We start from the raw sequence: 20,839 nt of genomic DNA on the forward strand, positions 1-20,839 counted from the left end.
AAACTTATGAAAAGATTTCTTACAATTTTAAACTTTTATCTAACTGGGTAAGAAAAACACAATTTATTTTCCAGGAGCCAATAAAAAAAAATATTTTAATGTCTGAGGAGTTCTGTTAAAAACTTTACACATTATTTCAATCGAGATGTGCATCCTTCCCTGCAGACCCTTGCAACATCATAATCCCCGACTTACCATTAAGCAATGCAAGATTTGCCTATAAAACCTATTCTATGATGTAATCCTTATGCTTCACGTGTTGCAATCTCACATGCAGATTTTTGCAGCACTTTTAAAATAAAAATTCCCACTTGCTGGCAGAGACATCACATTTTTTCTTTAATTGTACCGGATGATGTCAACAAATGCAGCCTTTAAAAAAAAAAGGATTAAACAAACTCAGTCATTTCCAATGTACATAAATCTCCCACCTACAAAAAATACTGTTTGATTTCAGGAGTTATACTTGAAAAAAAAATAAACAAAGCCAACTTGACCTCTATTGATCGAAAGTTCTGCCTAAGAACAACTAGCCTCTAACTGTCACAGGAAGGCTTCAACAACAGAATAAAACACTGTGCTTTACATGGTATCATTCAACTATCCTAATGAAACTGTATACCCTCCGATCTCCCATGAGCAGATCTGCTAGTATATTAAAATATTAGTTGAATGAGTTTTCAGCAAAACTTGGGATCCAATCCCTAAACACTTGACTATTCAAATACGTATTACACACATCAGCAATTCTAGTCTTTCTGCAATCATATAATTTATTTATAACAGGCAAGAAATTTATCTACATCCAGTTGCCAACTCATGTTAAAACAAAAAGGAAAAGGTAGATAAGCATAGAGGCGGGTGATTATCTGTGAAAATGGCCATTTGAATCTGAGCAAAATATCTCCGATGGGGAAGTTAATTGAAAATTTCAGGTCATTAGGTAAGGGAATTAAGAGTTATGGAACCGAACAGTTAAATGGAGTTAAAATAGTGATCAGTCATAATCTAACTGAATGGCAGAACAGTCTTGAGGGGCTAGGTGGCCTACACAAGGTTCCATGTTCAATTCCCACTCCAGGGCTTGAGCACAAACACCTACTGACACTCCAGTGCTGTACTGAGGGAGTGCTGCACTGTCGGAGATGCCATCTTTTGGATGAAATGTTAAACCGAAGCTCCATCTGCCTGCTTGGATGAATGTAAAAGATTCTATGATACTATTTCGACAAAGGGCAAGAGAGTTATCCCCAGTGTCCTAGACAATATTTATCCCTCAATCAACATCACAGAAAGAGATTATCTGGTCATTATCACATTTCTGTTTGTGGGAGTTTGCTGTGTGCAAATTGGCTGCTGCATTTCCTACATTCCAACAGTGACTACACTTCAGAAGTACTTCATTGGCTGTACAGCACTTGAGATGTCCCATAGTTGTGTAAAGCACTAAATAAACGCACGACTTACTTTTTTTCTCACTATTTCTTTTTGTGAACCAAAATGGGAAAGAAATACTTGTAAGGAATGTGGTAGTCCATAAATTGGAATTGGGCGTCAGGAGTTCCTGCATTCTACCTTATCATCTATCTTATCAGAAAGTCCCAATACTTAGTTACATAAGTTACCAACAGCAGCCGTTTATCTTTCCAATCCCAGATTTTGCACTAAATTAAAACTAGCTATAAATGTCTCCAGCAGAAATTTATTTCAAGCAATATTGCAGACCAAACTAATCAACTATCATATTCTAATTTTATGAGCCAATATTGTATATTAGGTATAGGTAGACTTTAATAGCTACACAAAGTGAAACAATATTTATTAGGCTACTTACTCCTGTGCCCAGAAGCAGATTGCAAACTTAAACCTTTAGATAATTTACATCAATATTGCTTAAATCCCACACGCCAAACAAGTCTGAAATAACCCAACTGAAGATGTCCATAGCAAATGAACTGTTACATACAGTGAGTTAGGGATGTCCATTATGAGTAAAAGACAGAGCTGGCACCATACCACACTGTGGAGGCCTGAACCTGGCAGAATCGATCGTATGGCACCATGCACTGTTGCAAATTTTGAACTGCTATTCCACGTGTAAATTAATTCTGTGAACATCCAAGTAACCAAATATATGAAAAGAAATAAATAGGGTTAAGCCGCAGTGCTCTAAGTTGACAATTCATCACAGTTAACAGAATGAAGTAAGAGGTTAAGAAGCAACAACAGCCCCTTTAAAAGGGTTCTTCCCAACGTCAGTAGCTAACTTTATGTATTCGTGGTGAACTGACAATTTGACCCTGGGGCTGTAACCAACACAAGCTCAGGTTCAAAGGCTGGAGGTCAGTACTAAGTTCACGTCCTGTACCTTTCCGCAATCTACCCTTTGCTTGTTCAGTAAATGTTATTTTTCAGCTGTTCCATCAATTTGTTTTGACAAGAGGCCACAGCAATTATAATCCATGGTTTTTATGGAAGAAAGCAAACAAACAAAGTAACCCTGTGCCATGATTTATTCATTTTAAATGAGTCATTTGTTTAAAATGTACACTCCATTTTTAAAGCAGGATATCACCCATGTAGCAGTTAAATGCAAGAGAAAGCAAGTTTACTGTATCTAGGGAGTTATCAGTCAACTGACCAGAAGCAGCCAATTACTGTAACTTTAAGACTATTGGAATGGAATAATGAACTCTTTGCAAAATAATGGAATCACGATCATTTTCACAAATTATCTGTATACCCGCCATGCCCCATCCCACAGATAAAACATCAGGTAACGACTGAAAATTACACTTCCAACATTTATTTTATCATATTGGAAGATTATGGAGCATTGACAAAGCATGAAATACAAATTCACAAAATGTAGCTTCACGTAAAATTTCGGAACAGTTTTCCGAGAGTCACTGTGGATATAAGAAAAATGGCTTACTGAAGGGAATTAGCCCAGATGGGGTAATCTGCAAGTGACTGGCAAATTTTGTGAAAACATTACAGTTAATGGAAACTATTTCCCCCATCCCCTTACAAATTTGGCACTAACAGCATAATTATTTGAATATGACACACGCAAACAGTAAAACTGTGCGAAAATGCAAACATAGTTTGTAAAAAAGTGAATTTTTCTAAGGGAGGAGGCAAATGGAGAATAAGGCCCGTCAAACTAAGGATGTGATTTTTTTAAAGCAGTAATTTAAACGTAAAACAGATTATTCAAATGACAATGAACACAGTGCAGCGATTTTGGTATCCCGGTGGTTTAAGACACTAAGAACAAGCTTTGTAACTGAAAGAAAAAAATAAATATTGCCAAATACAAAGTAAGACGATCAACACCTGTAAAGAGAAAAGACAGGTTTATATTTTTGAACTGATAACTGAATGCTACCTCAAACTTTAACCAGTTTCTCTTTCAGCTGCTGTCTGACCTGTTGTGCATTTGCAGCACTTTGTGGAGGCTTCCAGCAATTGACCTTTTTTCTTTGCATTTATAATTGTATGGTGATTGCGGCAGCATAGTAGTTACATTACTGGACTGATAATCCAAAGGCCTGGACTAATAATCGAGAGACACGAGTTCAAATCCCACCACAGCAGTTGGGGAATTTAAATTCAGTTAATTAAATAAGCTAGGAATAAAAAAAAAATGCTAGCATCAGTAATGGTGATCGTATAATTACTGGATTGTTGTAAAATTCCATTTGGTTCACTAATGTCAATGTGGTTGACTCTTAATTGCCCTTTGAAATGGCCTAGCAAGCCACTCAATTTAAGGATGGGAATAAAGGACGGCCATGTCAGTGACAAAAAACGGATGATTTCACTGCACTAAGAGGGGGGGAGATTAGGAGAATGTGATGTGTTAAGCTTCACAGTAACATAATGAAGTCCTAAAATCTAACAACGGAAACTACACCTAATTTCTAAGCTGGTTCACTTAATTTCACGTGCAGTTACTTTTGGGCGGAAACATTCCAAAGATTTCCTACCCTGCGTAAAGTCCAAAACGTAAATTTAACTCCTACTGTTAATCCTATTGTAACCAGTCTAATCAGACAGACATGTAAATCAAATTCTGGCTGAAAATCACAAGAGGGTGATCCATTTCTGGCACAAAAGGAGTACGCTGTGACTGTACTGCGACAGATTGAGAGAATTCTTAATAGAAGTTATTAATTCAGAAGCTGTTTTAAGATAATTTAAAAATCTGTAAATCATCCTATGCCTTGGGAGACTGCTCGTCTTAGTTCACTCATCCACTGTAACATGAACATCACAAAATCCTATAGTGCAAACTCCTGGGTCAGCTCATAGTTGCACACTTGAAACATGAAAAAGAATGTTATTTTCATTCCATTTTGTTACCCATAACTGATAAAGGATGGCTATTTTCAGTACAAAAATTGTCAATTATCAAGATGAATGAGATTCATTAACAATAATTATCTTGGTTAATTTTTATAATATCCAATTCACTGCATACATTCCTGCAGTCCAAACTGGATATAAACATTTAGGGGGGAAAAAACCCAGTAAGTATTCAGCACAGGTATACCCTAAAAAAATAAACGAACCCAAGGAGCAGATGCAAGCACCATGCCCTCAGCTACCTAACCGTGGCATTTATTACAATCTTACAATTCATTGTACACTAGTTTTTAAATGAAGTAAAAATGAGAAAAAAAATACTACAATCCCTTCACATCCCCACAGTGTCCTCCAAAATAAGTATACCACAACACAGCTATCCCATCTTTACAATCAAATTTGTATCACAATTTGCAAATATTATTGCACATTGACTATGAGAAAACAAATATACAAATGCATTAAACATCTCTCTAACATACAAAGTACATGTATAACAATATTTCCTTCTACACAATAGTTTCAGCTGTGAATTTGGTTAACTCCTGGCGATGGACCAGAGACACTAACAGAAATAAATTAAAACAAGTACATTCCATATTGTACTGAATGACAGGAAAGTGGGCAGCTTGATGTCCTTGAAATGGTACATTGATTGTGTGAGGTAGTTCATCAATTATTTAAAAACCTCTTTTGAAACGTTAGTTCTGTCACTTGTGAAGTGTGTAATGTTTGCCTGGAATATAATCCTACTCCATTGATTCTTGTCGAGGTTGACATTTTGACAAGTTGTATTTGGAAAAGCCAGCTACAAATTAAACCATTATTATTGCAGGGCACTATACACTGTGATCTCCTAGTATAACAGAAAGGAATTAACCAAATCACTTGTAATTAGAAAGAATAGCTTATTAGGAGCAAGGTGATCTTATTAGATTAAGTTTAAAGCTGGCACTCTCAAGAAATAAAACTTGTTTTGTGCAGTCTTCATTTGTGGAGCCTAATCTTTCTGACGCCACACTTTCACTTCCCATTTCTTCTACTCTCTATTAGCTTACACAATTGGAGATAATCCTTTTTTCATCCGTTTGAATATTCCTAACTTTACACCCAGTAGCCTTACCAAAAATGGCTGCAATAAAATTTAAAACACGCTCAGCTTCAGCTTTGGATGTGTAATGTAAACAGGTAGGCCACAGAGTCAACCAAAATTTATTACAGACATTGGCATTCTATGCTTTCAAAACATGATAACTTGTTGTCCTAGTCCACAACGAGCAGTAAGCCAGAGCCAACTGGAGTAGAAAAGATCCTAGAATGTTTGAATGGCATAAACCACTTCATGCAAGTGAGAGTGTGAAAAGTAACCTAACTACGTTGTCTCTCCGTGCACTGAGCGTCTGGAGCTTATTTGTATTTTGTAATCATTTCTCCTCCCAAAACAGACCCAAATGTAATGGTGTTAAATGTCAGTCCATTACAAATGTACAATCATGCTTTAGGATTACTTGCCCCACACTAAAGGTTGCTGTATTTAAGTTACTGAATGCAAATCCAACATAATTCAAAGTCATATTCTATGGCAAACTGATTCCAATAAAATTAAAATGCAGTTGGAGCTTTTTAAGAGCTGGTCTACCCTCTCTAAAATTTAGCGCAAACAGTAAGAACCCAGAGAGAGGGAGGCTAGTCATCTGCAACAGCCCAGAGGTCCTGCCGATGTCTCTAGACTGCTGTCAGTATCTGAGGCCAGTGTTGGATCTGTTGACATGGAGGACACATCATTGACAGATGAAGAAGATGATGGATGATGAGAACCATTGATCATTGCTGCACCTGTGCTATGAGAAATAAGGAAATAAGTCAGTAATATAGTAGACAGGTCATTTTTCAGCAGCATTACAATCAAGTGAACCAGCCACATCAACAGAAGTAACAGGAACAGTATAATCAACTCCAAAGCAGAAAGCACACTCGGGTATTAAAACCTCACAAACTATAATCCCATTCACATTTGTTCCAAAGTGCAAAACCTGTAAGCAATGAGTTCAGGATGGCTTCGATAGCTGATTTATATTCCGTCATTATGGCTGGAGCAAAACAGTCTGTACATCATTTAAGCAACGTTCAGTCGATTAGCATTCTTTACAGAAGCTGCAGTTTTATAGATTGACAATTTTTTAAAAACCTACCTTTTAAGAAATGGACTCAAATTAGGGATTTGATTTAAAAATGATACCCATGATAATTCAACTCTGATACTGATATTGGCAGGAGGAAACTAGGTCAAACTCCCAGTTTGTGTCATTTCTAACGAAGTGGCATTGAGTAAGGATGGCACAATAGTGGCGAAAACAGAATCTCAGCAAGCGAATTAAAAAACGACAAAAGTTTGGTTGAAAGCCCACACGTACGGGGAAAGGAGAGTGAAAACAGACACAGGGATTTCACATTGCTTCATCCGGTGGCACTTTAATAACTCCGATGTTCCGTTTTGGATACTGTTGGGGGGGAATGGTCTATCAGGGGAAAACAGCAGCAGCCAGAGCAGTGGCACCACGGCTGGCACTGTTGTTCAGCAGGGAGGGACAAAGCGCAGAAGAGCAATAGTTATAGGGGACTCTATAGTCAGGGGCACAGATAGGCGCTTCTGTGGACGTGAAAGAGACTCCAGGATGGTATGTTGCCTCCCTGGTGCCAGGGTCAAGGATGTCTCTGAACGGACAGGGGGCATTCTGAAGGGGGAGGGTGAACAGCCAGAGGTTGTGGTACACATAGGTACCAACGACATAGGCAGGAAGAGTGATGAGGTCCTGCAGGGGGAGTTTAGGGAGTTAGGTAGTAAGTTAAAAAACAGGACCTCTAGGGTTGTAATCTCTGGATTACTCCCTGTGCCACGTGCCAGTGAGGCTAGAAATAGGAAGATAGTGCAGCTAAACACGTGGCTGAGCAGCTGGTGTAGAAGGGAGGGTTTCAGATATCTGGACCATTGGGCTCTCGTCAGGGACAAATGGGACCTGTACAAGGACGGGTTGCATCTAAACTGGAGGGGCACTAATATCCTGGCTGCAAGATTTGCTAGAATCACTCGGGAGGGTTTAAACTAGTGTGGCAGGGGGGTGGGAACCAGAGCAGTAGGACAGCTAGTGAAATAAATGAGGAGGACATAGTAAATAAGGCCAGTAGGACTAAGAGGAAGAGCAGGCAGGGAGATGTTGCTGAGCACAGCGGGACTGGTGGTCTGAAGTGCATTTGTTTCAATGCGAGAAGTGTAACAGGTAAGGCAGATGAACCTGGAGCTTGGATTAGTACTTGGAAATATGATGTTGTTGCTATTACAGAGACTTGGTTGAGGGAAGGGCAGGATTGGCAGCTAAATGTTAGAGGCTTCAGAAGCTTCAGGCGGGTTGGAGGGGGGTGTAAAAGGGGTGGGGGAGTTGCATTACTGGTTAAGGAGAATATCACAGCTGTACTGAGGGAGGACACCTCAGAGGGGTCATGCAGCGAGGCAATGTGGGTGGAGCTCAGGAATAGGAAGGGTGCAGTCACGATGTTGGGAGTTTACGACAGGCCTCCCAACAGCCAGTGGGAGGTAGAGGAGCAGATATGTAGACAGATTTTGGAAAGATGTAAAGGTAACAGGGTTGTGGTGGTGGGTGATTTTAACTTCCCCTATATTGACTGGGACTCACTTAGTGCTAGGGGCTTGGATGGGGCAGAATTTGTGAGGAGCATCCAGGAGGGCTTCTTGAAACAGTATGTAGATAGTCCAACTAGGGATGGGGCCATTCTGGACCTGGTATTGGGGAATGAGCCCGGCCAGGTGGTCGAAGTTTCAGTGGGGGCGCATTTCGGGAGCAGTGACCATAATTCCATAAGTTTTAAGGTACTTGTGGATAAGGATAAGAGTCGTCCTCGGGTGAAGGTGCTAAATTGGGGGAAGGCTAATTATAACAATATTAGGCAGGAACTGAAGAATTTAGATTGGAGGCGGCTGTTTGAGGGTAAATCAACATCTGACATGTGGGAGTCTTTCAAACATCAGCTGAATAGAATCCAGGACCAGCATGTTCCTGTGAGGAAGACAGACAAGTTTGGCAAGTTTCGGGAAGCTTGGATAACATGGGATATTGTGAGCCTAGTCAAAAAGAAAAAGAAAGCATTTGTAAGGGCTGGAAGGCTAGGAACAGATGAAGGAATATAAAGACAGTAGGAAGGAACTTAAGCAAGGAGTTAGGAGGGCTAAAAGGGGTCATGAAAAGTCATTGGCAAACAGGATTATGGAAAATCCCAAGGCTTTTTATACATATATAAAGAGCAAGAGGGTAACCAGGGAAAGGGTTGGCCCACTCAAAGACAGAGATGGGAATCTATGTTTGGAGCCAGAGGACATGGGCGAGGTGCTAAATGAGTACTTTGCATCAGTATTCACCAAAAAGGACTTGGTGGATGATAAGACTAGGGAAGGGAGTGCAGATAGTCTCAGTCATCTCATTATCAAAAAGGAGGAAGTGTTGGGTGTCTTGCAAAGCATTAAGGTGGATAAGTCCCCAGGGCCTGATGGGATCTACCCTAGAATACTGAGAGGGGCAAGGGAAGAAATTGCTGGGGCCTTGACAGAAATATTTGCATCCTCATTGGCTACAGGTGAGGTCCCAGAGGATTGGAGAATAGCCAATGTTGTGCCTTTGTTTAAGAAGGGTGGCAAGGATAATCCAGGAAATTATAGGCCGGTAGGGAAACTATTAGAGAGGATTATTCGGGACAGGATTTACTCCCATTTGGAAACAAACAAACATATTAGCGAGAGACAGCATGGTTTTGTGAAGGGGAGGTCGTGTCTTACTAATTTTATTGAGTTTTTTGAGGAAGTGACAAAGATGATTGATGAAGGAAAGGCAGTGGATGTTATCTACATGGACTTTAGTAAAGCCTTTGACAAGGTTCCACATGGCAGACTGGTACAAAAGGTGAAGTCACACGGGATCAGAGGTGAGCTGGCAAGATGGATACAGAACTGGCTCTGTCATAGAAGACAGAGGGTACCAGTGGATGGGTGTTTTTCTGAATGGAGGAATGTGACTAGTGGTGTTCCGCAGGGATCAGTGCTGGGACCTTTGCTGTTTGTAGTATATATAAATGATTTGGAGGAAAATGTAGCTGGTCTGATTAGTAAGTTTGCAGACGACAGAAAGGTTGGTGCAGTTGTGGATAATGATGAGGATTGTCAGAGGATACAGCAGGATATAGATCGGTTGGAGATTTGGGCGGAGAAATGGAAGATGGAGTTTAATCCGGACAAATGTGAGGTAATGCATTTTGGAAGGTCTAATGCAGGTGGGAGGTATACAGTAAATGGCAGAACCCTTAGGAGTATTGACAGGCAGAGAGATCTGGGCGTACAGGTCCACAGGTCACTGAAAGTGGCAACGCAGGTGGATAAGGTAGTCAAGAAGGCATACGGCATGCTTGCCTTCATCGGTCGGGGCATAGAGTATAAAAATTGGCAAGTCATGTTGCAGCTGTACAGAACCTTAGTTAGGCCACACTTAGAATATTGCGTGCAATTCTGATCGCCACACTACCAGAAGGACGTGGAGGCTTTGGAGAGGGTCCAGAGGAGGTTTACCAGGATGTTGCCTGGTCTGGAGGGCATTAGCTATGAGGAGAGGTTGGAAAAACTCGGATTGTTTTCACTGGAACGACGGAGGTGGAGGGGCGACATGATAGAGGTTTACAAAGTTATGAGCGGCATGGACAGAGTGGATAGTCAGAAGCTTTTTCCCAGGGTGTAAGAGTCAGTTACTAGGGGACATAGGGTTAAGGTGCGAGGGGCAAAGTTTAGAGGGAATGTGCTAGGCAAGTTTTTTTACACAGAGGGTGGTGAGTGCCTGGAACCTGCTGCCAGGGGAGGTGGTGGAAGCAGATACGATAGCGACGTTTAAGAGACATCTTGACAAATACATGAATAGGAAGGGAATAGAGGGATATGGGCCCCGGAAGTGCAGAAGGTTTTAGTTTAGGCAGGCATCAAGATCGGCGCAGGCTTGGAGGGCCGAATGGCCTGTTCCTGTGCTGTACTGTTCTTTGTTTCACTACTCGAGGCACTATATCAGTGCAAGCTGGCTGTCTTGGGTAAATTTTAATGTGCACCTCAGTGGTTTCAAACAAATTTAACTTCTGTGCATGCCTGAAGGAAAGTGCAGCAGGGGATTTTATGTTGGGGGATAAAAATCTATTGGTTGTGTAGCTTTTCTGTAATATACACAGATGTATGAATATGAAATAAAAACAAAATGCTGGGAATACTCAGCAGGTCTGGCAGCATCTGTGGAGAGAGAAACAGAGTTGACGTCGTGAGTTCGGGTTCTAAAGTCATATCCGACTCGAAACGTCAACTCTGTTTCTCTCTCCTCAGACGCTGCCAGACCTGAGTATTTCCAGCACCTTCTGTCTTTATTTCAAATTTCCAGCATCCACAATATTTTGCTTTTATGTACCATAGATGAATTACTTTGTTTAGAAGTCATTTCAACCACAATTTAGTCACTGACAGTAATAAAGGAAATGCCACACTTTTTTTTGAACTGTTGAATTTTCAAAGTTTAATCTCCATTCATTGCTGCTATGCATCCCAATGCAATTATCAACTACCAGATTCTTCCGCTTCCAGCTCATCCCTTACATCCTGTAGTTAGTTGTTAGTATAATTACACACAGGTCATGAGAAAGTCAAGCACATCCTTATTTATGGGAACACTTAGTTAAATGAAACCGCTCAAGTCTTCAGTGAAAATTATACCCTTCTAATAAAATAGGGTTACTGCCCCAATGCTGGATTTCATGGTTTTTGAGCACTCAGACTTGTTCCAAACACTGAACCAAAACTGACAGGTTAGGGAAAAAAGGGATAAGATAATATAAGGTGGAACCCACTGTACAGCCACGTTGAGTCAAAATTATTCATTCACAGCTATGGTAACAAACTGTTTTTTCTGAAAAGTAACTATTCCATTTCTTGCTGTTGAGATTTCTTGTCTGGAGTTTACAAAACATGATTAACACAAAGACCAAGCAAGGGTGAGAGCCAGAACATTTTCTAAAGGGAAAACAAATCCATTCATCTTATAAGACTTCTTGGTCGATTTAAAGGTCTGGTCCAGATGCCAGTAGCAGGAGAGTTGAGACCAACTCCCTCCTGATGCATATTCATTCCTAAAAAGAACTACTATATCAATGCCATTTAACTAAGTTGTCCTAAACTTAAAATTAAGTTTAAAATTGAAGAGGATGGGTTCTTTTTATCTACAGTTTAAAAAAAAAAATTCATTCAATGGTGGGTGATCATTAAGGGCATTTGGACCTTTGCAGCCTCAAATTTTATCCTCCTGCTGAGTGGATGATTGTGAATTTCATCAAACTCCACACTTGCACAAATGCGTGCATTTATATATCTGTATGTAGTATTGAGCCACTGTATATTCAGAAGTAATATTCAGCTGGTGAGATTTCAAAGGAATTGCAAAATTATTTCACTTCAGGAGTTGTTATAATATTTTAACAGATTCAGACGGTAGTTGAATTTGAACTCCTTACCAGTGGGATAACGCATGATAGCATAAACTGTCACTGAAAACAGGATAATGTAATGCACTCTAGAATTTTGAAGAATGAGAGGTGATCTCATTGAAACCTACAAAATACTTAAAGGGATAGACAGAGTAGATGCAGGTAAGATATTTCACCTGGTTGGGAAGTCTAGAACCAGGGGATACAATTTCAAAATAAGGGGGAAGCCACTTTGGATAGAGATGAGGAGAAATTTCTTTACTCAGAGGGTTGTGACTCTTTGGAAATCTCTACCCCAGAGGGCTGTGGAAGCTCAGTCACTGAGTATGTTTAAAGCAGAGATTGACAGATTTCTGAATACAAATGACATAAGGGGATATGAGGAATAGTGTGGGAAAAAGGCACTGAAGTGGATGATCAGCCATGATCGTATTGAACGACAGAGCAGGCTTGATGAGCTCCTGCTCCTAGGTTCCTATATAATGAAAAAGCCGACAGACTGCACATTCTGCTCCTGATAATACAAAGCCTTTTTTGCATTTAAAAACTGAATTATCCAAACCTTAGGAATAAGCCATAAAAATAATACAGCCAAGTGGGAATTTATTTTTCTAAAAAACTAAATTATCAAATCATTTTAATTAAGCATTTTTGATTTAAAGTAGACTGCATATACCCAAAAGACATATCTTGTATGGGTAATTAACCCATGCAGACTTTGCTTGTATATAAGCTATATTTATTTGCTAAATGTTTTTTGGCTGATATTTCTAAAGGTATGTTGCAATCAACTGCAGAAAGCTCTGCTGTCTGCTAATTTGATGCCAATTTAATAGCACAGCATGAGACATTTAATCCAGTAAACAGATTGATTCGAGTCGGGTAACTACTAACCCTCAGATCATGCAACTCTACGAAGAGCAGATTGAGAAATGACAATGAGTAAGACATGTTTATGGAATCCGTAGTGAATCTATTGAGAAACAGTTGCACAAAAAACCCCAAACTGAAAAAGATCATATCCAATTTATGCAGAAGCATTACATTCCTCCTGGCTCATATCAAAAAGTATTCATATTCATAAACACATGAGGACAACTTGGAGGTAATAAAATCAGTATCAACAACTGGACAAAGACATTTGCACCATGTTGAGAATCATGTTGGAATACTATGACTTAGCAATAAATCAGAGAACTGGTGAAAAACAAATTAACAGACAATGCCTCTCTCTGCTATTCTCAAATACTCCAACCCAAATCAATCATTTGAGCCAGACTACTATTTTTTCGTCGGAAAAAGCAAAGCTGTCGCCAGAAGGCTCCGCTGTAGGGTTGGGGCCAGAGGAAAGCAGCAGATCGGGGCTCCCCTTGGCTTCTGCGCAATGTAACTAGTGCCAAGCTACAGACTTCAAGTTATCGTTATCTACATGCCAAGTACAAGCAAGAAATCTTGTTGCTGCAGTGAAGCTGCGTTCCCAGCAGATGGTAGTGTTGCACTAAGTAGAGTTTATGGAATCGTTTTGACCAGTAAACCAGCACCATTTTTCTCTCCATCTTGCAGTAACTGTATCCAAAGGGCCTGCCATCTACACAGTGTGACTGGTCTACATCCCAGGTATTTATCGGGTTACCAGTAAAAATATGCCACTTGCTGTGAAATTGAAGGGGCCTTTTCCAATTGTAGCTGCAACTTAGAGCCAGTTGTATCTACATCACCATGTTTTAAGAATTGAAGGTACAGGCTACAATCCCATGATCTAATTTAAACCGGTTTTATTCAACAATCGTCCTGGAGTTTAAAATTAAGTCATTCAATTGTGAGGCATTTAGCTTATTTGGAATCAGACCAAATTAATTTGTGAACAAATGTTCAACTGAAATCTCAATATCCATTCCTAACAATTTCAAACTAACCTGTATTCAGATTCAGCTGATGATGATGGGTAGAGAAGCTCAATGTTGGTCTGAGCTCTCTATAGCCGACTGACAGATATTTATCATTACAAATGTGCCCTTTTGAAGTTTTGTACCAAAATATTCTTGCAATAACTAACCTAAAGAAGGTGGCTGTCCTCGTATAACACCATTCTTCATTCTCTCTTCCCACTCCAGCACTTCCTTATATATTAACTCTGCAGACAACAAACCAGAATAATTTACTTATTAAAATACTTGGGTGATATAATCAGTAGAATGCAAAAACTATTATGTCAGCATTGTTTTGGAATGAAGAATACTTCCGGTGCTCATTCTGACAATACACATCCCTGAAACAGGCAGGTTTGCTCATTCAACACTGCAGGCTCACTAGAATAAGTTTTTTTGTGAGAAAATCTGAATGAAAAGAACTATAACAGTAGTCTCCTTTTTGGGCATTTTCATGGAGAAATGAAATATTTAGACATCTGTAACCATAATGAGGGCTTTAGCGACAGCCCACACCAAAATAGTTACTGCTCTGCAGTGTCCTTTACATTGCGGAGACTAAACGCAGATTGGGTGACTGTTTTGCACAACACCTCCATTCAGTGCGCAAGCACAACCCGAGATTCCAGTCACCCGTCACTGTAATTCTCCGCTCCACTCCCACTCTGACCTCTGCCTCTGAAACGGTTCCAATGAAGCTCAATGTAAGCTCGAGGAACAGCACTTCATCTTTCGATTAGGCACTTTATAACCTTCTGAACTCAATGAGTTCAACAATTTCAGATCATAACCTCTGCCCCCATTTTGTGTTTTTTGCTTTTGTTTTTGGATGGCAGCTGTTGATATCAATCCTGCTTTCCCATTTAATCCTCCAGATACATCTTTTGTTTCTTTATTTATCCCATTATCACCCCCTTTTGCTTTGCAACATCATCCTTGTCATTTGATCTCTCCTGTCTTCCACCCTATCACAGACCTTCCCTTCTGTTCTAGCCTCTCCTGTCTTCCCCCTTTCCCTTCCTCAATAATTGCTTTAAACCTCTAATTTTTTCTAGTTCTTATAAAGTGGAGTTCTTGTGCATGAATATTCTTAGCATTCAGCATTTAGCAGAGCCAAAATACTGGTTTTAGAGGACATCTCTTTACCTTTCCACTCATCTATAGTGTGATCCCTCTCATCTAACTGCTTGTCATATATCTTGGGCGGCGGCTGGAAAAATAAATTGAAATCTTGTTAGACAAATCCTTACTTTATGGAGAAGTTTAAACAGTACACAAAATCTCAAGAACAGGCCAAAGCTGTTGTTAACTACTGTCTGCTCATTTAGTACTTCACGAAATAGGGTTCAATCCAAAGCAGATTATACATTAAGTGTAAATCACAGGCCCAGAACAGTCTGCAACATTCAAGTCTATAAATAGTTGCCAATAATTCAGCACAGTACATAGAGGCTATGCCAAAGTAGTACTCAAGGTGAATGTCAACACAATTAATTCTAACAACCAGGCAACCAATATACAGCATAGCATTATTCTTGTAGAATGACATGGCCTTTTGCAACCACTCCAACAGAAATGCTCGATTTTAATAACAGTAATTAACATGCCCAAAAAACGAGCATTTTGAGGGTTGAGATTAAAAGCAAGGTCACAGTGTATTTATTGGATCAGAATTTAAGAGGCAGCGGGTGGAAATTGTGAAGGGGAGAGACTGGGAAGGGAGGGGTTCTGAAGGGGTAGAGGCAGATGGAACGGGAAGAGGTATGATTCCATCTACATTCACTGCATGAAAAAAAATGCTTTCAGACTTTTAAGAAAATCCTTATTAAGTTTTGCTTTGCTTGGTGACGTGTGCCATGGGCCAGCCGCACATCTCCCAGAGCAACTCCGCTGGCTTCAATAAGAGCTGGCAATTCAACACAGGGCGGTGGCAGGGTTGGGGAGGTAGAATCATAACTGCCTGGGCTCAGCTATAAATGGTTTTGCTGAGAATAGGCAGCTTCAAATTGTCTCTCAGGCCGAACCTAGATTTAAGCTGCTACTGAAGTTCATGTAGCAATGCTGAAACTTTGATGGCATGTCCCTACAATTTATGTCACTGGAATAGATGGGGAGAGGAAAGGAGTGGATAGAAATAAATTGTAAAACCAACATTTTATTGCTGTACACAAATTAACTGCTGGGTTTACTTAACTCACTTCAAAAGTACTTCTCTGGTTTTGAAGGGCAACCATATTGAAGATTCTATCAAGTATAGACATTAAAGATGAATGAATTGGGTCAGAGGAGCAAGACAAAGCACACTTTTGTTTCAAAGTATTACCCTGTTTCTATAGCTCACTATGATAGAATGTAATTTACAGCTGTAAACAAAATCCTGGTTCACAAATTATTTATATTCACTCCTCATCTACTCCAGTGACAAACTGGAGGGACAGTCTGAGTTTTGGCATTGCTACACAAACATACAATAGCAGCTAAAATCTAGGCTCAATACCAGAGACAATTTGAAGCTGCCTACTGGGTCAAGCTGATGATGTAAAGGTGAAATTGTGGTTGGCAATTTTGTGCTAAAACTCCAACTTCTCAATCAGCTGCAGAACAGTGCACAAGCCAGCTCAGTACAACTCTTCAGATTTTCTCTCTGGCTCTTTGGTGAAGTGCCAGCCTCCACAACTAAGATTAGGAACTTGGGTGTGGGGAAATCACGGTTGAAAGTCCAGGTGCCACCACTCTTTGGTGCAGCACACTGAACAAGCAATATGCTGCTCACCACGGTGTCTATTCCTCCAGATTTTCCTTCCCACTGTTTCTTCAAGCAACTCTGCCCCCTCTAGGAGGAAAGTTGATGCAACTTGAGATCATGAATGTCTCCATATTACCCACCGGCATCATATTGATCATCTGATAGATGCACTTGCAGCTGTGCAGTGCAATGTGCCCTCCACTGAGGTGGAAATTCTCTGCTACTATAAAGCAGTGGTTGGGTGAAATGTAGGCATTTTGAAAAATGTCTATTCCAGTTTGTGTTCAAATTAATGTTCCTTCCCATGAAGAGACCAGGTCAGGTTTTTTCAGTGCATCAAACGAGAAGAACAACTGACTCATCATACAACATATAACAAGTGAAATACTGCACAATAAACAAATGTTCAGGGATTCAGCATGGTTGTGAACTGCCCTTGCAGTCAATTTAAATTCATTTAGGCTGGTCTGATATTGCATGTACTATGAAGGAGTGCTGGTGAAAGATTTGCCTTATGGATGCGGGGGAACAGAGAAGAGGAGCTGTGCGTCAGACAATTGGGCTTTTCCAGTACTTCCTGTATTTTTGCACAGGTTTAGTTATGAGGCGAGACTAGTGAAACTGGGATTCCTTTCATGAGAGCAAAGGTGGTTAAGAGGAGATTTGACAGAGGTATTCAAAACATTGTAAGGTTTTGACAAAGTGAATTGAGCAAAATTGTTTGCACTAGCCAGTAAGTTGGTAACCAGAAGTCAGAAATTTAACACCGCCATAAGAATACGGGGAGAGGTTAGGAGATTTTAATTTTTAAGCCGAGGGTTGTTAAAAAGTGGAATGCCCTAACATAAACAGTGCTGAAAGCAAAATTCAGAATAGCTTGTCAAAGAGAACTGTATCAATATTTGAAAAAGAAATTTGTAAAAGGGTACGGGAAAAGGATAAGGGGAACATAAGAATGTGGAAAGCTTTTGCAAGGAACTGGCATCAGTTCACTGCAACAAATGCATCCTTCTGTGCTGTAAACTTCAGGGATTCCATTAATGCCATGGGATCTTGGTCTACAAGAACAAGCCAAGTTTAAGGTCTCACTCAAGATAGTAATCTTTGGAATTTTCTACTCCAGAGAGCTATGGATGCTCAGTACTTAAAGATGATCAGCTCGGAGATGGACAGATTTTTGGACATGATGGGAATCAAGCGATTTGGGGATAGGATGGGAAAGTGGAGATGTGGTACACATTAGCCATTTTACCGAATGGCAGAGCAGGCTCAAGTGGCCGCATGTCTGACTTCTGCTCCTATTTCTTATGTTCTTAAGGTGGTATTTAATCTGACCTCTAGTACCCACAGCAGATGAACTATAATTTTAAATTGTAGACCAACAAGGTTTTTGTTTTTTGTTTTCGTTTTGCTCACATTTCAGAAAAGAGTTTTATATTGCTGACTACATGTTCAAAGCTATTCGTATTGCACATTTACATTGACCCATAGCTGCATCAAAAACAAATTAAACACTTACAGCTTCTACTTCAGCAGGATCGTACCAAACGTTAATGTAAGGGTGCTGCAGAGCATCATCCACAGAAATCCTCTTTGATGCATCTATCACAAGCATTTTGCATAACAAATCTCTGGCTTGACTTGCTGTAACATAGAAGGGAAACCTCTAGTTAAGTATTGCACAGATCATAAACCTGAATATCTATAACCATAAAATACATCTTAAAAATGATTTCCGAACTGAATTGTTTCGCTAGTCACAATTAGGCAGAAACCCAGTGATAAAAGAGAACCTCCAAATATCTGCAGCAGGTGCTTCTGCCACTAAAGAGTAATCATTATATTTGTCGAACCACATGCATGAAACTAAACTAGTGGTATGCAACTTAATTTCTTCAATTTAGAACAAATTAACTTGCATTCATATAGTACCTTTCACAGCCTCAGGAAGTTGCTAATGAAGTACTTTATGTGTTTGCTGTTATAATTTGTGAAAATGTGACAGTAAGTTTGCACACAGCAAGGTCTATAAAATCAGATAAAAGTCACACAGATAATCTGTTTCTTTTTAATAAATGGATTGAGGGATGAATATTGTCCAGCACACTGGATGAATGCCACTGCTCTTCAAAAAGCATCATTGGGTTCTTTTATGTCCACCTGATCGGGAAGACTACGTTCAACGTCTCACCCCCAAAAAATCAGACTGCCAGCCGTGCAGCACTCCCTCAGGACTAGATTATGTGCTCTCTGGAATGGGATTTGAACCCATGACCTTCTGACTCAATTGAAACTGCCATCACTGAGCCAAGGCCGACACCAATTTACAGACATAATTTCCATCAATAAGCTAAGTCGAAACATCATCAGCTACAATGGACTGTGCACATGACTAAAACAACAGAAGACTGGGACTGTGTGAATTGGTTTTCAAAGAGCCAGCACAGGTACAATGGGCTCAAAGGTCTCCTTTCTCTGCTGTAAAATGTTATAATTACTCAGTATCATTTGGAATTTCTGCAACTGTAGCAGCTTCAGACCAAGCTACTCTCAGTTAAACAAGGGCCGTCATGGACAATGGTCTTTCTTTGAAATAAAACCAAAAAGTGCTGGAAATATGCAGCAGGTCTGGCAGCATCTGTGGTGAAAGACGCAAAGTTAACGTTTCAGGTCAGTGACCTTTCATCAGAACTTTCTTTGAAACTGGATTTAAATACTAACAAAAGGGTTTGCTTTATATTAATCTATTTGGGGAGGTTACTTAGCACCAAAGATCTTCTACAAAAGACCAACTAAGATATTTTATCTGATGTTTTATCAATGACAGGGCTCAAATGTCACAAGGATAAATGGGGTGTTGCAAGGTTCAAAAAAACAGAAGCAAGACGACAAAATGATACCAATTTAACAGCCCAGTATCTGAAATGTTATATGATCATATGTTATATGGTACAGCAGCACTGTGGTTGCTACTGGAAGCATCTCAGTATATCAATAATTAAATGTTCAACTTGCAAACAATCTAAGTTTTAGTTTTAGGCCATTATACAAATTGACCATCACTCAGATGAATTTGGCTACTTCTCAGCCACATTTATAAAGACTGGACAAACAGAAGTGCAGGATTTCAACTCAAAAGAGTTATGGCTGAGACTACAGCACTAAATGCTCTGATCATCTGGCAGTTGAACACTTGGGAAGAAGTCTTGGGGAGAAGCAAACAAAAACACAAATCGGAAAAGCACTTTCAGATCAAGTACATCTATTGGAGTCCGAGTCTACCTGGTAACCTATATGAGCTTTGGTAGAAAAACTACTCTCTCCAAACAGCGTACTTTATTCTGGTGAATAACATCGTAAATATACTAAGATATAAAAATAGCCCTGAGACCGTAAAAAAAAAGTACAGTTCCATTACCTTTCAGTTTATTGTGCTCAGAGTCAGCAGGAAAAAGGACGTCTGGAAAGAGTTTCTCAAAACTGTAACCTGTATACTTGGGTCTGTTCTCAACGTAAGTCCTAACTGTAGGCTGTAACTTCTTCATGAACTCAGAGGCTGGCGTTCCTAATTGTTCAATCACTTTGTTCCATTGATCAATATCTAGAGTTAGGTAGCTGAGAAAAATACTGCAGAAATGGCACACAGAAAAACAGCCGAGCTGTTTTAACAACTTCAGCAGTCATTTTGAAGTTACTTACTTATACAGAACTTTAAAATATGCATTTGAATCCATAAAATGAAACTGTTAAAGCACAGGACTGAATGAAATATCTCCTTTCTAAAATTTCTTGGCTATAAACAGAATCTCCATGGTTCTGAAAACGGATGAATAAAAAGTAAAATACTACAATTACTGGAACTTTAGACATATACTTACTTTTAACCAGTTTGAATGCTGCAGTGTCATTTTAAACAGTTATACAAACAAGCTGGAAATTTCCACTAATTTAACCATCTTAAGTTTACTGTTAGCATCTTGGAAAGTTACGAGCTGGGTGGTACGCTGAATACAGAAACGTACATGTTTCATAATTCACCACATTTCAATCAACAAAAGGGACACTGTAGCTTTAAGCATGGCTTTGGCTGAGATCCCAACTAAATTACAGCTGCACTTCAATCAGAAAAGCCACCAGGCATGACTAAAGCACCTAAATTGAGGACAGCGAATGAATTTGGAATAAAAAAGATCCAATGCAGTGACACACAGTGTGAAAAAATGAA

The 20,839-nt window shown here is 39.7% G+C and overlaps 1 protein-coding gene across 3 annotated transcripts in view; it reads right to left on the reverse strand.

Moving 5' to 3' along the window:
- Window positions 1-2,790: 2,790 nt before the first annotated feature.
- The window catches only part of LOC137355495 (mitogen-activated protein kinase 8), a 116,304-nt gene continuing 98,255 nt past the window's right edge, over window positions 2,791-20,839 (reverse strand). For 2 of the 3 annotated variants that reach the window (XM_068020691.1, XM_068020692.1), the window contains exons 8-12: window positions 20,033-20,215; window positions 18,134-18,258; window positions 15,015-15,078; window positions 13,997-14,074; window positions 2,791-6,207 (exon numbers count right to left, since the gene is read on the reverse strand). In XM_068020691.1, the coding sequence (XP_067876792.1) occupies window positions 6,062-6,207; window positions 13,997-14,074; window positions 15,015-15,078; window positions 18,134-18,258; window positions 20,033-20,215 (596 nt within the window). In that variant the 3' untranslated portion in view covers window positions 2,791-6,061. Of the gene's footprint in view, window positions 6,213-13,996; window positions 14,075-15,014; window positions 15,079-18,133; window positions 18,259-20,032; window positions 20,216-20,839 lie in introns of all 3 variants that reach the window. The other variant, XM_068020693.1, reaches the window with a different exon arrangement.

The sequence above is a fragment of the Heterodontus francisci genome, chromosome 42 (assembly GCF_036365525.1).
Source record: "Heterodontus francisci isolate sHetFra1 chromosome 42, sHetFra1.hap1, whole genome shotgun sequence".
In the NCBI taxonomy this organism is placed as follows: domain Eukaryota; kingdom Metazoa; phylum Chordata; class Chondrichthyes; order Heterodontiformes; family Heterodontidae; genus Heterodontus; species Heterodontus francisci.